The 16,416-nt window shown below is 46.0% G+C and overlaps 3 protein-coding genes across 5 annotated transcripts in view; 1 reads left to right on the forward strand and 2 right to left on the reverse strand.

Moving 5' to 3' along the window:
• Positions 1–16,416, reverse strand: part of LOC308102580 (E3 ubiquitin-protein ligase TRIM35-like) — a gene marked incomplete at its 5' end in the record, with an annotated part of 614,451 nt that overhangs the window by 104,157 nt on the left and 493,878 nt on the right. The window lies entirely within an intron of this gene.
• Positions 1–16,416, forward strand: part of cep85l (centrosomal protein 85L) — an 86,910-nt gene that overhangs the window by 49,358 nt on the left and 21,136 nt on the right. For both annotated transcript variants that reach the window (XM_080452347.1, XM_080452346.1), the window contains exons 3-6: positions 2,709–3,000; positions 4,061–4,232; positions 4,979–5,207; positions 6,638–7,020. In XM_080452347.1, the coding sequence (XP_080308473.1) occupies positions 2,709–3,000; positions 4,061–4,232; positions 4,979–5,207; positions 6,638–7,020 (1,076 nt within the window). The remainder of the gene's footprint in view (positions 1–2,708; positions 3,001–4,060; positions 4,233–4,978; positions 5,208–6,637; positions 7,021–16,416) is intronic.
• Positions 9,196–11,903, reverse strand: pln1 (phospholamban 1; the record flags this gene model as incomplete). 2 transcript variants are annotated; one of them, XM_080452354.1, is made up of 2 exons in its annotated part: positions 11,732–11,903; positions 9,196–9,304 (listed from the first exon to the last, which is right to left on the reverse strand). In XM_080452354.1, exons 1-2 carry the CDS (start codon positions 11,887–11,889, stop codon positions 9,298–9,300), a joined length of 165 nt encoding a protein of 54 aa, XP_080308480.1. In that variant the 5' UTR covers positions 11,890–11,903. The 2 variants fall into 2 exon arrangements, with proteins under 2 accessions (XP_080308480.1, XP_080308481.1); XM_080452355.1 differs by lacking the exon at positions 9,196–9,304 and having other exon boundaries at positions 11,728–11,903.

A 16,416-nucleotide genomic window follows, 5' to 3' on the forward strand; every position in this document is an offset into this window, starting at 1 on the left:
ACATAAACACACACGCACGCGTATGCAAACACATCTATCACACAAGTCTGACTGACCATCTGCCTTCCTGCCCCCCCCACTCACACTGTGTGTGTGTGTGTGTGTGTGTGTGTGTGTGTGTGTGTGTGTGAGAGTGTGAGTGTGAGAGACATCTGTGACCTGATCATGTTGACACAGCAACATTGTTTGATGTCCTTTCTAGTTGTTCTGGACGCACACACACAGACACACAGACACACAGACACACAGACACACACACACACACACACACACACACACAGACACAGACACACACACACACACACACACACACACACACACACACACACACACACACACACACACACACACACACACACACACACATTATATAATAGCTGCTAGGAGCAGCAGATTATACTCTGAGTCACTGTCCTGCTAATGCTTCATTTATAATCCACGGTACCACGGTGTCCCACATATAGAGCACCGAAGTCTGGCGTAATTTACACATCCTACCTGGGTCACGGTTCCCCCCCCCCCCCCCCGTTCTGAATCCCCATAGACGTATTTAATATTGCGTCAAATAAGAACTGTGTTCCAAAAATAAACAAATGATCCCGGCGGTTTGACTCTTATGGATATGAAGCATCAACTGACGGTGAGAAAACGATAATGTTACTTCCACCGAATTAGTTACGCCAGAAACAGACTGTATCAAATATAAGTGACTGACTATCATAAACCATACAGAACCTCCTCCCTGACTATATCACAGAGACAGTTTGTTTATGTTTGGACCACAATTCTTATATGAGACGACCCAATGTTATTCTCCATAGAGAAATGACTTTAGGACCCAGGGGATGAACGAGTGACGTCAGGACTTCTGTTACTCTATATAACATAGCAGGTTAAAGACGTCATGTTTATGGTTTCATGTGTGTTTGATCTGAACATGGACATGACAATCACACTGGACCCACATGTATGTTTAAAGCATGTTTCTGTAGCAGTGTGTGAGTGACCCACACGTATGTTTAAAGCATGTTTCTGTAGCAGTGTGTGAGTGTCCCACATGTATGTTTAAAGCATGTTTCTGTAGCAGAGTGTGAGTGTCCCACACGTATGTTTAAAGCATGTTTCTGTAGCAGTGTGTGAGTGTCCCACATGTATGTTTAAAGCATGTTTCTGTAGCAGTGTGTGAGTGTCCCACATGTATGTTTAAAGCATGTTTCTGTAGCAGTGTGTGAGTGTCCCACATGTATGTTTAAAGCATGTTTCTGTAGCAGTGTGTGAGTGTCCCACATGTATGTTTATAGCATGTTGCTGTAGCAGTGTGTGAGTGTCCCACATGTATGTTTAAAGCATGTTTCTGTAGCAGTGTGTGAGTGTCCCACATGTATGTTTATAGCATGTTTCTGTAGCAGTGTGTGAGTGTCCCACATGTATGTTTAAAGCATGTTTCTGTAGCAGTGTGTGAGTGACCCACATGTATGTTTAAAGATGGAGTGCCATGATATTTTTCAACCCTAAAACCTGATCATAAGGTATTATTATTATGTAAGGATTTTTTTCAACAAAAATAAAGTGTACAGTAAGTGTTAAAATGTTGTTTTTATGTAGACACACCCACCAGTTCATTAAGCATACCTGGTTCTCACCTTAGCACCTCCTCCACCACCTTAGCACCACCCACCTGTCCTAGTCCCTCCTCCTCCTCATGCCCACACCTGTTGTGTTATGATAATGAGGGGGAGGGTATGGCTTTGTGATGTCACTAAAGCGCTGTTTCTCTATTGGCATGTTTGACCCTCAAGGTTTCAGCCTCCAGGTAGAAACTCCAAATAGTCAGAAGACATAAAACACCATAAAAACACCACCGGGGGGCTTTATGAAGTTCTATCAACCTCATAGACACATGAAAAACTGAAAAAGTGCAAAAACATGGCACCACCTATTTAAAGCATGTTTCTGTAGCAGTGTGTGAGTGTCCCACATGTATGTTTAAAGCATGTTTCTGTAGCAGTGTGTGAGTGTCCCACATGTATGTTTAAAGCATGTTTCTGTAGCAGTGTGTGAGTGTCCCACATGTATGTTTAAAGCATGTTTCATGTTAAAGCAGTGTGTGTACTGTGACTCCCATCGCTCCACAAATAGACGAGCGTGCACGTAGACTTCAAAGGCTCCACGTGCACTGAGCGGGATTCTATACGCATCTCATTAAAAGTGGAAGTCTAAATCCTGAGAGGGTACCAATGGAACCACATGGACCCTTACAGGTCTCTGTGAGAGGGTACCAATGGAACCAAATGGACCCTTACAGGTCTCTGTGAGAGGGTACCAATGGAACCACATGGACCCTTACAGGTCACTGTGAGAGGGTACCAATGGAACCACATGGACCCTTACAGGTCTCTGTGAGAGGGTACCAATGGAACCACATGGACCCTTACAGGTCACTGTGAGAGGGTACCAATGGAACCACATGGACCCTTACAGGTCACTGTGAGAGGGTACCAATGAAACCACATGGACCCTTACAGGTCTCTGTGAGAGGGTACCAATGGAACCACATGGACCCTTACAGGTCTCTGTGAGAGGGTACCAATGGAACCAAATGGACCCTTACAGGTCTCTGTGAGAGGGTACCAATGAACCTAATGGACCCTTACAGGTCACTGGTAGAGGGTCTATATATCTAATATGTAATCTCTTCTCTGTCTCAGAGTCCAGCTCCAGTACGGGCCCCTCCTCCTTCCATCGTGGGGGTCAGGGTGGGGGCAGCGGCCCCTCCTCCCTCCCCACGGCCCACGTCATGCCCTCCCCCTCCTCCTCCACCTCCTCCGGATTGGCCAAGCTGGGCTCGGGGGCCACGCCCCCCACCACCAGCCACGCCCCCTGGGGCGGTTCCTGCCATCAGCTGCTGCCGTCGTCGTCGTCTCCGGCGGCCACGCCCACTCGCTCGCCGCTGGACATGAAGGACCCTCGCCCCGTACGCAGGTGGTCCTCTCTCACCAGGTACCTCTCTCATTTACCTCTCTCACCAGGTACATATCATTACTTTAATAGATATTTTATAGAGTTTTTCTTTTATAAAATAATAAAATAATATCAAGCTTATAATCAAGCAACTTAAAAACTGTCTGGGGCGAAACACAGAAGACTGATTAGACGTTAAAATGACCCCAAACATGTTTGGGGTCAAACATTTGAAATATCCCTTTAAACCACAGTGTTAATTTAACTCTGAGAGTGTAAACCAAATGGACCCGTTTGTGTTGTAATTTGAGGTCAGACATGTTTTAGGGAGAACCCTTAAGGGTCTAATAGGTTCCGTTAACTATCAGTCATTTTGCTGGGGAACCCCTTAAAGGACCCCTTAGGGGTCCCCGGACCACACGTTGAGAACCAGTGTCCTAGTCTGGCAGCACAACGATGTTAAGAGTATGACTCACCCCCCTCATCCATGTGTGACTGGCTCCCTCTAGTGGTTCACTACACACATTTCAGTTAACTAAATGTTTTCTCCATTCTATAGTTCAGGTTCTTTCATAGTTTAACTATTTATTAAGACCAGGAACACATCTGTGTTATTTTAGGATTTATGTGGATATTCAAAAATAGCAGATCTACAAGCTATGAGCTTGTAGATCTGCTATTTTTGGAAAAATCTTGAACATTTTAGCACATTTTGTATATATATATATTTTTAAATCAACATTTTTAACTCCAATCTGTGCTTCTCTAGGGGGTCCTTGGAGCAACATATTTTCAGATGGGGGTCCGCGGCCAAATACATATCATTTTGGGGGTCCTTGACATGTAAAAGTTGGAGCACCACTGATATAGAAACATACTGCTAGGATTTAGAAAACATGTTTAGAGATGTGTTTGACTGCAGACCCCCGTCTCAAAATGTTTCGTTCCAGCGAAGATTTGAGTGCCGCACTATGAGCTTGTAGATCTGCTATTTTTGAATAGCCAAAGAAATCTAAAGTGACACAGATGCTATTCTAGAACTATTCTAATAGTCTCTCTCTCTCTCTCTCTCTCTCTCTCTCTCTCTCTCTCTCTCCAGGCTGTCGGCTGGTGGTGCAGAGAAGCCGTCCAGCAGGGCGGCGCCAGGGTACCGGTGCAGTGCCGGGGGAGGAGGAGGAGGAGGAGGAGGAGGAGGAGGAGGAGGAGTTCTCTCTGACCTCCATGGCTCTCTGGACAGAGGTCTGCTGTATGGATACAGACTCAGCACACAGGTAGGGATGGAATCAGAGTTAAAAATAATAGACAGACTCTCCCACCTCCCCAGCTGGCCACAGAACATTTATACATATCATGATGGCGTGTCAGACCGTTGGTAAACACAAAGAGGATCAGAAAAAAATATATATAACCGGAGCTTTCCCTTTGTTTGTTAGAGTAGACCATGTTAAAACTACGGTGTCTAGCCAAAACCAGGGCAAAACCAGTTAACTCGAGATAAAAACCATATCTTCATAGGCTTTTTCCATGCAGTTGAAGGCACAAGGGGGCGAGGGGGCGGGGCTGGCGGGCTATGTTAGTGCAGTGAGTGGCAGTTGGGGCAAACGCAGTCCCCACAACATCATTTACGATTCTGTCCCTATCGGTACATAACTCGGACGGCGCTTAGTCGACTCAGCAGACCATCGGCCGGTCGTCGCGGGCACTCGCGCCTGGGTCTGCTGAGTCGGCGCGCCTCCGTCATGGTCCAAAACTATACTTTATCGGCGAAAAAAAAGTAGTCTGCGGTTGTTTGAAAAAGTACTGTCCCAAGCGGGAGTCGAACCCAGACTCCCAGGGGTAACGGATCGGTAGTCCAATGGTTATCGCTGTGCGCCACTGAGGCTGATGCTGGGATTGGGTATTCGGGCTGTATTAGAATGTGACGTCCTAGAGGGGGGGGGGTAGAGTCAACTTTTGGGGGTTTTGTTTCCTGCACTAATAATGTCCCCCCCCCCCCCCCCCCCCCCCCCACATACAGGACCTCTCCACCCCCTCGGACCCCCACCTCCTCCACCACCACGGCTCTCTGGACCGGGGTCTGCTCTACGGATACAGACACAGCACCGCGGGCGGCGGCGGCGGCACGGCCACGGACTCGAACCCGGAGCCCTACCTGCCCTCCTCCTCCTCTCTCGGACAGCAGGGGGCGCTGCTGCTGCTGCGCTCGCCCGGCGCCGACCCGCGCTGCCGCTACGCCCCCACCGGAGGTAAGGATGAGATGAGACCAACATCCTATATATGTGTTATATTATGTATTTATTCTTATGAACCATTTTTAGCAGCCTCTGCTGGTCATTACCGCCACTGCAGGTCGTTCGTTTATTCCTCTGTTACCCAGAATTCCATTTGTTTTCACTGGAAGACGGAAGCGTTTCAAAAAGCGTTCTTTTAATTGTTTTATACTATCTGTGGATCGTTTCTCTGAGCCAGTGGAGCTTTAGTTACCGTGAGCGGTGTTTTCTTTTTCTGTTGTTTTTCCATCTTCAAATCCTACAATCTTTTAAAAACAGCGTGAGATTCCTTTTTGTTATTAGCGCGGTAGTTCCTGGCCAAACAGGAAACCGGTGCGGTAGTTCCTGGCCAAACAGGAAACCGGTGCGGTAGTTCCTGGCCAAACAGGAAACCGGTGCGGTAGTTCCTGGCCAAACAGGAAACCGGTGCGGTAGTTCCTGGCCAAACAGGAAACCGGTGCGGTAGTTCCTGGCCAAACAGGAAACCGGTGCGGTAGTTCCTGGCCAAACAGGAAACCGGTGCGGTAGTTCCTGGCCAAACAGGAAACCGGTGCGGTAGTTCCTGGCCAAACAGGAAACCGGTGCGGTAGTTCCTGGCCAAACAGGAAACCGGTGCGGTAGTTCCTGGCCAAACAGGAAACCGGTGCGGTAGTTCCTGGCCAAACAGGAAACCGGTGCAGTTCCGTTTCCGTTTTCCGGCCGGATGACGTCATTTTCGCGGGAACGACTACCCTAGCCACCGTTTCAATAGAAAATAGTTTATAAAAGGCTTTCGGGGGTGAAATTCATGGAGTGGGTGTTGTGAAACATTTGCCACTCACAAAAGATATACAATTTAACTTTAGTTTTGTTGAAAAAGTTACCTAGTATTACTTTAAAGGTTTAATGACATTCACTTTTACACCACATTCAAAGTCTTTGTCCTGGTCCTTCAAAAGTGTACAAAAAGTTTTAAGTGAAAATTCCATTCCAGTGATCAATGGCAGGTGTTTTTCTCTCACATTTCTAAAGCCTTTTCAACTGCAATGAAAAAAGAAATCTTTGCCTGCGGGTGTCACTGGTGAGGGATTTTGCCTGTCAATCATCGCCTCTGCTCCGCCCCCCCCCAAAGGAAAGGATAGGGGAGGGGAGGGGCGAGGAGGAGAGTGGGCGGGATTAATCGACAGTGACCTCACTGTCGAAGGGCCAAGCTCAGATTACTTTTCAGCCTAATTATTCAGAAAAACCCAGACCACAGAAAATCCACTGAATGTTCTAAGTTCAGGTTTTTTGGGTGTAATTGAGGTCATAAAACCCCAAATAAAACATTGAAAATAAAAAAAGTGAAAATGAATGTCATGATACCTTTAAAAAGAAATAGTACTTTTTTCCACCACTGATTGTTGCCCCGCCCTCCTCCCTAACAGCCGGAGTGGGAGGAGCCAGCACAGGAGGAGACTCCTCCCTCTCCTCGGCTCTCTCCTCCCCTCTGAAGCCCTCCAGTCTGGACCTGAACTACGGGGCCCTGCCCGAGAGCCGGCTGGTCCCCCCGGGGGTCCCGGGGCTCCCGCCGCCCGGTGGGGGACCCCTCAACTCCTCCTCCTCCGCGGTGGGTGCGGGGGGCCCCCGGGCGGGCGTGGGGGGGTCCCCCATCCAGCCCGCCGTGCGGACCCAGATGTGGCTGAGCGAGCAGATGGAGTACCGCCCCCCGGGGGGCGGGGCAGGGGCGGAGCAGGGGGCGGGGCTGTCGGCCTGGACGCACGACCAGCAGCACCGCGACAGGCTGCGGCAGGAGGCGGAGCTTAACCAGGTAGGAACCAATGAGAATGGAGAGTTTTGTCATGTGAACATGAACCGGTTGTACTGATGATGGACACTTTATAGAGACTTCAACAACTACATCCGTAAAATAGCAGATCTACAAGCTCACAATGTGTCGCATTGTGAGCTTGTAGATCGGCTATTTGTTTTGTTCCTGTGTGTGTCTGTACTGAAGTGTATTGGTCATTACATTACATTACATTACAGTCATTTAGCAGACGCTTTTATCCAAAGCGACTTACAATAAGTGTATTCAACATAGGTAGGGAACGAAAACTACTAATCACCAGAAGTCTTTAGTGCATTTTCTGCAAAAACAAGCAACCAAGAGTATACCTAGCGCTAAGGTAAAAGTGCAATATATCAGCTACCTATTTCCTTAAACAGATGAGACAAAATAGCTAAATCAAATGAGAATGAGCTAAAACAAATAAGTGTATCGACTAAACAAGATCCAATAAACAATCCAATAATCTAATAAACAATACAGCAATAGAAAACAAGCGGTCACATGCTGCAGCTCCCGCTCAGACTGAGGAGAATACATGTTCATTGGCTCATATACACACTAAGAGTACGTTTTAACAGCGGGCGACTCTCGGGCGATCCCGGGCGACATCGTCCAAAAGATAAAGAAAATCCATCTTTCATCGCCCCCCCGCCCACTTCGCCCTATCGCCAGTAGTCGCCGGCTCTCATAGACATATAATGCACTTCCGGAAAATACTATCCTGATCGCCCGCTGATCGCCCGCTGTTAAAACGCACCGTCAGAGTTACACACCCATAAGGGTCCATTTAGAACCCTCTCTGCAACCTGCGGCTCTGGAGCCACATGTGGCTCTTTAGCCCTTCCCTTGTGGCTCCCTGTAGCTATAGAAAACATGTTTTTTTCATTTAAAATTGTATTTATCGTTGCTGTAATATGAGACATAGATTCTTATGTGCTCCAACACTGTAAAGATGTGTAGAATAAATAATACGTTTCAACACTTCTGTCAAATTTGCGTCAAAGCCTGCAACACATGTATTTGCGCGGCACCAGCATTAAAAAAAAATGTAAAAAGCTAAAATAGGTTTTGCAGCTCCAGACAGATTTTGTATTTATTCTTTGGTCTAAAAATGGCTCTTTTGACTTTAAAGGTTGCAGACCCCTGCCCTAAAGCAGTGGTTTTCAACCTTTTTTTTTGCGTCAAGGACCCCCAATTTGACACATATTAGCCCAGGGACCCCCGTTTGAAAAGATATGCCAGGGACTCAACCATTTAGATTTATTGGGGGGTCCCAATCTACACTGTATCATCATCAGTGTTCATGTAACTCTGAGAGTGTACAAATGGAACCAAATGGACCCGTTAGGGTCCATTTGGTTCCATTTGTACACTGTCAGAGTTACAGACACATAAGGGTCCATTTGGTTCCTAACTATTAACTCATTCACTGCCAGAACTTTTTTTTTTTTGCGTTTGCCCACTGCCAGAGATTTTTAATTGAAAAAAAAAAGTACTCAGGAGCCGAGATACAAAATGTTTAAGTTTTAAGTTAACAAGGAAGTGGATGGGAGTCTAGATCTTCAAAAAATCTTATCTCCTTGGTCTTTGGGTTAAAAAATTAATAAATAAATAAGAAAAAAGAAAGAAAAAAAATGTCGTTTTAGTCGTTCTTGGCAGGGAATGAGTTAATTTAGCTGGGGACCCCCTGGAACCCCCTCAAGGACCACTGGTGGTCCCCGGACCACTGGTTGAGAACCACTGCCCTAAAGGACCCATGAGGGGTCCCTGGACCACACTTTGAGACCCACTGGTGTAGCAGAGTGTTTCCAGTGAGTGGATCAGAATGGAACAGAGCCTTGCATCAATTTACACTCACACAGCACTCATTAAGCAGGATGCTCCATTTCACCTCATAGCGATGCGGCGCTATGAGCTTGTAGATCTGCTATTTTTGAATAATCCCGGTCTTAAAGGGAAAGACCACTCATTTTCATGGACTAAAACTCAGTGTCTGTACCTTAGCAGTAGAGTCTCTGTTTGACTGTTGTTGGTTTGACAATAAACACACAATCAACGTCGTCAACTAGATTTCACAACATTTCATAGTTTTATTTTTTTCCCAAAGATTGTGTGACACCCTGGGGGTCCCCGGACCCCCCTTTGATCCACTGTAGAGAACTGAATGAATAGATGGATGGATAGATTAATGGATGGATGAATGAATGGATGGATGGACGGTGGTCATTCTTCCTCTGTTGGTCCCAGTGACAGGGTTCAGCTTCTGAGTAACACACACACACACACACACACACACACACACACACACACACACACACACACACACACACACACACACACACACACACACACACACACACACACACACACACACAAATAAATACCCCAACACATTTCTATAGTTTTGTTAGTTTATTTCAGCAGTGTGTGTGTGTGTGTGTGTGTGTGTGTGTGTGTGTGTGTGTGTGTGTGTGTGTGTGTGTGTGTGTGTGTGTGTGTGTGTGTGTGTGTGTGTGTGTGTGTGTGTGTGTGTGTGTGTGTGTGTGTGTGTGTGTGAGACATAGATTGTGTTTCTTTCTCTGGTGACATGCAGTATATCAAACACAGTGATTACAGTGAACAGGTGAGATGTCGCCCTCCTGTGGTTCAGTCAGGTTGTACAGCATCGGTTACACACACATCAAACATTGTGTCTTTATGTGAGTTTAAAACACAGTGAGATCCTCAGTGTTCATTAAACCATCTGAACTCAGTGATTTTAAATCATTTATCATGCAGATATAGTGATTTGACATCATTTAAATCATTTATCATGCAGATACAGTGATTGCAAGTCATGCACAGTGAATATATGATATATATATATATGGGCCAAACAGACATAGTGTAAGTAGAGTTGTACTGATACTGATACCAGGATCAGTGAAGCTGCAGGTAGATTCTGCTTAAAATGCTGGTATCGGCGAGTAAGCCTGTCTATGTCGATCCGATACCACGTCATTTATAACATGATTATATTTAATTTACATCATTTTGAATCTGGAATCGGTATGGGGAAGGACACTGTACATCTCTATATGTGGTCTTATTATTTTACTAACTTGTGGCTAAACTTTACCAAAAAAAAAATGTTTTAATAAATTTAGATTAGCCAATTATGTGTACCCCTTTTTCTCTTTGACGCGACGTGTTGTGAGCTTGTAGATTTGCTATTTTCAAACATTTTAGTACTTTTACCTTTGGTACTTTAAGTACATTTTGATACCAATACTTTTGTACTTTCACTGAAGTAAATTTAGAATTTCAGACTCTTACTTTTAACAGAGTATTTCTCGGATCGGGGTTCAGTGTGGGATCGGGGTTCAGTGTGGGATCGTGGTTCAGCGTGGGATCGGGGTTCAGTGTGGGATCGTGGTTCAGTGTGGGATCGGGGAAGGAACGTGGTTCAGTGTGGGATCGGGGAAGGAACGTGGTTCAGTGTGGGATCGGGGAAGGAACGTGGTTCAGTGTGGGATCGTGGTTCAGTGTGGGATCGTGGTTCAGTGTGGGATCGGGGAAGGAACGTGGTTCAGTGTGGGATCGTGGTTCAGTGTGGGATCGTGGTTCAGTGTGGGATCGTGGTTCAGTGTGGGATCGGGGTTCAGTGTGGGATCGGGGTTCAGTGTGGGATCGGGGTTCAGTGTGGGATCGGGGTTCAGTGTGGGATCGTGGTTCAGTGTGGGATCGTGGTTCAGTGTGGGATCGGGGTTCAGTGTGGGATCGTGGTTCAGTGTGGGATCGTGGTTCAGTGTGGGATCGGGGTTCAGTGTGGGATCGGGGTTCAGTGTGGGATCGGGGTTCAGTGTGGGAACGTGGTTCAGTGTGGGATCGGGGTTCAGTGTGGGATCGGGTTCAGTCTGGGAACGTGGTTCAGTGTGGGATCGTGGTTCAGTGTGGGATCGTGGTTCAGTGTGGGATCGGGGTTCAGTGTGGGATCGGGGTTCAGTGTGGGATCGTGGTTCAGTGTGGGATCGGGGTTCAGTGTGGGATCGGGGTTCAGTGTGGGATCGTGGTTCAGTGTGGGATCGGGGTTCAGTGTGGGATCGGGGAAGGGATCGGGGTTCAGTGTGGGATCGGGGAAGGGATCGGGGTTCAGTGTGGGATCGGGGTTCAGTGTGGGATCGGGGTTCAGTGTGGGATCGGGGTTCAGTGTGGGATCGGGGAACGTGGTTGATTTTGACATCAAATTTTGATGTAGTTTTAGTCATAGTCTTTAAAAAAAATCCATTTAGTTTTAGTCATATTTTAGTCATCTGAAATGTTTTAGTTTTTGTCTAGTTTTAGTCGACTAAATATCATCAGATTATAGTCGACTAAAACTACAGTTGATTTAGTCGACTAACATGTATCTTGGCGGTGCCTTGATGGCGTCGTAATGGCTGATTTTACACTTGGTTGCATGCTGAAAATAGCAGATCTACAAGCTCACAATGCGTCGCAGCGCGACGCATTGTGAGCTTGTAGATCTGCTATTTTCAGAGCGCAACACCCGAGCGCAACCAAACATAACATTTTATTTGTCGACGAAATTGTCAACATATTTAGTCTCAGTTTTTAGTCGTCGTAGCTTAGCTTTTATTTCCTTTTTATTAAAATTATTAATTAAAATAATTTCGTCATAGTTTTTAGTCGCCGAAATCAAGTCCCTCACATGAGCAGCACGATGATGTAGATGAGCAGCAGGCAGATGAGGATGAGGCAGAAGTTGACGAACAGCTCCTGCATGTTCTTCTTGGCCTGAGGAGGAACCTCCACGGCCTGGGACGCACGCCGCATGGCGCTGCGCGTCAGGTGCTGCACCTTCTCCATCGCAACCACCACCACCCACCACTAGGGGGCGCTATAGGGGAGGAGGAGGAGGAGGGGCTTTAGATGGCGGGTCCGGGGGACGGACGGTCACGTGGTCACTGTAGTTGTTTGGGTGGATTTGAAGACGTCTCGTGGACGTTGTCGCGGTGACGTGATGTCTAAACGCTGAGACTAATGTGACCCTCTGGTTTACGCCCGGAAAAAAAACAGTCATGTGACGATAAAAACAATGATTGTGATTGGAAGAGAGGCTGGTGTCTGTCTCACTGCTGCCCCCCTGTGGCTGGTGACGGCACAGCTGCTGCACAGCTGGACTGAGGGGGTCGAAGGTTCGAGTTCAACAGGAAGCTTCTGCTTCAGACAGGAAGTGATGGCCGACCTGAGAGAGAGATAGAGATGGAGTGAGAGAGAATCATAAGTTATGTATGATGACGATAACATTATAATTTGAGGGTTTCTGACAACATGGATATCGGATACTATGCATCCACAGGTCATGTAGCGGAGAGGGTTATCCTGGGTGTTGAGTGGCACACTGTGTGTGTGTGTGTGTGTGTGTGTGTGTGTGTGTAAAGAGATAACAGAAGTGTGAGTGCTCTAAGTGACAGGCTGTTGACAGGTTTTATCTGGAGCCACGACCCCTCTCTGGGTGCCAGCCTGTTAGGTGCCAGCCTGGTGCCAACCCCCCCCCCCCCCTCAACCCCGCCCCCAGGGCCTATTCTGAGCCCTGACCTCGGCTCGGCGCGCGCGCACACACACACACACACACACACACACACACACACGCGCACACACACACACAGGACGGACGGGGTGCAAAACATAGTCTCGTAGAAAAAAAACCATAGACAATGTCCCTGCCCACCACCACGGAGGTTTAGGGTTCAAACCAAGGGGCCAGCCTGACATATTTACATATGTGTTATATTTGTGCAGAGAGCCTGTTAATCAGCAGGTAAAATGATCGTGACAACAACTCTACTGGAAGCTGCATGTGATTGATTGATTGATTGATTGAATACTTTATTTAGAAAGACATGATAACAGTACATGGAAGTACAAATCACAATACAAGGTCCTCTAAACTGGATCGCTCATAAAAGCACTTGGCTTATTTAAAATCGCAAAGCATAGATCCCTGTGCATTCACATCATGATGACATTTAAGAAGACATACAAATACACACTACTATGCAGAACGTCATACAATCAGCTTACATGTTACTGGTATGAAAAACCAGAAATATGTACAATAGACAGTTTTAGGAGGAGGGGAGGGGGGGGGGGGTAGGTTAAGACTATGACGGGGGCCAGTTTGGAATGGCAGCCTCCTGAAGGTGATTCGTTTAGGGCAGTTTTGAAAGTGAGTAGGGTTTTACACTCCTTTAGTCCTTTTGGTAGGGCATTCCACATTTTTGTTGTATAACATGATAAATGGTTCATTCCCTTGTTTGTGCCAAATCTGGGTTGAACATGATCCGTGGAGCTGCCTCTGGTGTTATGATCGTGGACTTCATTTATGTTTTGGAAGTATTTAGACAAATACAGGGGGATCCCGATGTTGTGGTGTATCTTGTAGACCAGGCCCATAGCAAGTTGCTGTACTCTGTCCTCAACCCTATGCCATCCAACCCCTAGCAACATGAGCAGTACAGTACAGGGGTTAGATGGGTTCTGTGGTTGAGGCCAAGTGGAAGGTCACCTTGTTCCTCCGACTCACACGGCTTTGAACAGAGTGACAATAGTCCTTTATTTACATCCATCATCACTCTGTTGGCCTTTCTGAGTAGAGACCATGCTTCCAGGTTAACTCACTGAGTGCCAGAATTATTTCTGGTTATGTTGTCCCAGTGCCAGAGATTTTTTCAAAGTAAAAAAAAAAGTGCTTAGGAAGCGAGATACAGCCTTTTTCAGTTCTAAGTTAAACAAGGAGTGGATGGAGCTGCAAATCTTCAGATAATGATATCTTGGGTTCTGATTTTTTTGTTTTAAAAAAAAGTTTTTTACAATTTTTTCAAAAACATGTGAAACATGTGATTTGCACGTTGCACCATAGCGGTGAAACACGTGAATAGCACTCAATGAGTTAAAAGGGAGGGAGGGGGTTTGTACAGCACCTGGGGGGGGGGGGGGGGGGGGCTTATAGGGACGTGGGGGACGAGGGGGGATTCGTAGACAATGGTGTAAAGTAACTAAGTACATTTACTCAAGTACTGTACTTAAGTACAGTTTTGAGGATTTTTTTTTTACTTTACTGGAGTATTTCCAATTTTCAATACTTTTACTTCTTCTCCACTACATCTCAGAGGCAAATATAGTAATTTTACTCCACTACAATTATTTGAAAACTGGAGTTACTAGTTACTTTGCAGATATAAATTATGACATTATAAAACATACATTAACCACTTCAGCCCTATTTTATACCTAGGCTATTTGAAAATAGCAGATCTACAAGCTCACAACGCGTCGCATCGCGGCGCGTTGTGAGCTTGTAGATCGGCTATTTTCAAACATTTTAGTACTTTTTACTTTTGGTACTTTAAGTATGTTTTAATGCCAATACTTCGGTACTTTTACTCAAGTAGCATTTTGAACACAGGCCTTATACTTTGTAACAGAGTATTTCTATATTGTGGTATTGCTACTTTTACTGAAGTAAAATATCTGAGTTATTTTTCCACCACTGGAGGGGGGTTTGTATAGAGCACCATGGGGGGGGGGGGCTCGGGTGACGGGACAGCCTGGCGAGGAATCCACCCTTAGATTAACAGACCCCAGGGGGGGGGGGGCTTGGCTGACAAGTGGCTGTGAAATGCCATAACCCCCCTCTCCCCCCCCCCCTTCCCCCGGAGAGTTCCTAGAGTCAAGTACACACATGAGGGGGGGGGGGGGGGGGGGGGTTTGACCACTGTGACCTCTACCCTTCACACTGACTGACCTCTACATGTCTGTTCTGTAGAGTCTGGCTTTAAGCCTGATCCTCTCTGTCTTATCCTATAGCTGTCACTCTCTCCACACCATGAGTTCAACAAGTACATTAACCTGCTGGAACCAAGGGGCCAGCCTGACATATCTACAATGAGGCCGATACGGAAGAGAGACAGTTCATGTGAATGGCCTGTAGGGGGCCTGCAGGTGTCAGAAAGGATATTCTCTCATTGTAAGCGGATGGGTTTTTGACGAACTTTAGACTCGAGATTTTCTTACCTTAACTCATTCACTGCCAGAACTTTTTTATTTTTGCGTTATATTCTGCCAGAGATTTTTCATAGAAAAAAAAAAGTACTCAGGAGCCAAGCCCATACAAAATGTTTAAGTTTTAAGTTAACAAGGAAGTGAATGGGAGTCTAGATCTTCAACAAATCATATCTCCTTAAAAAAAATTAAATAAATCAATAAGAAAAAAAAAAAAAAAAAAAAAAAAGATTTTTTTTTTTTTGAAAAAATTAAAAGTCGTTTTAGTCGTTCTTGGCAGTGGAGGCTTAAAGGACAAAAGTCGTTTTAGTCGTTCTAGGCAGTGAATGAGTTAATAAACATTGTCATAAATACTATATGCTTCCAGTCACTAGTTTAAAGTCTCCTTTCAATCATCATGATATGCGTTTTGCTAAATTATGGTCCCATTTATTCTAAAATTGACGATAAAGTAGGCTATGCTCCAGGAGGGGCGGGATGATTTGATTGACAACCTACACAACCAATAGCATTCATTCCCCGCCCCCCGCTCTTGATTGACAAGCTACCCAACCAATAGCATTCTTTGGGGATTGTTTTCCGGTTCCCTGGTCACATGTCTGGTCTCAAGCAATAGCGTTTGAGTTCCGCCGTGCCCAGTGGTATATATTAAAGGAGAGTGCCGGTCATTTTAGGTTGTATGTTTGATGTGTCGCTAATCACTCACCAACATACAAAGGAACGTTGAATATTTCCAGATCTGCCCCTGTTGTCCATTCTGCAGACCCCTTACAGCGGCATAATGGGAGACGTGTGTAAAGAGTGAAAATCGTCTATTATAACCGATGCAAAGTTTTCTTTTTTTTCTACTACTGCTCATCGTGGAGTCTCATGATACTCAAACATGCGCTGAATGTCGCGCATGAGCTACCGCTCGTGCAGAACGTCATGACGCTGGTTGCTTGTTTCTCTCACAGAACCTGGCGTCGACCTAAAATGACCGGCACTCTCCTTTAAAGATGGCGGATTGCACGTTCCTCAGCAATCGGCTTCCTTTACGATCTGTAGAAACCAATGGGTGACGTCTCCGTTCCCTTCGTCCAGATTTTTTGCGGTCTATGGCTGGAACCTGCCTGTATTCTGAGGCCAAACATAGCTGATCTACAAGCTACAGTACGGCATGACGTGAGCTTATAGATCGGCTATTTTTTGGGGGGGCAAAGATATTTGGTGGAGAGGGTGGAAAAGACCTATTATTATAGACACAGTTTGCCATAACTATAAACACTATTATGTATTATATTGACATGAACTTATAGCTGAAGTACAGGCTCACCACACACACCCTTA

This window comes from Gymnoscopelus braueri (assembly GCF_963280865.1).
Source record: "Gymnoscopelus braueri genome assembly, chromosome: 16".
Lineage (NCBI taxonomy): Eukaryota > Metazoa > Chordata > Actinopteri > Myctophiformes > Myctophidae > Gymnoscopelus > Gymnoscopelus braueri.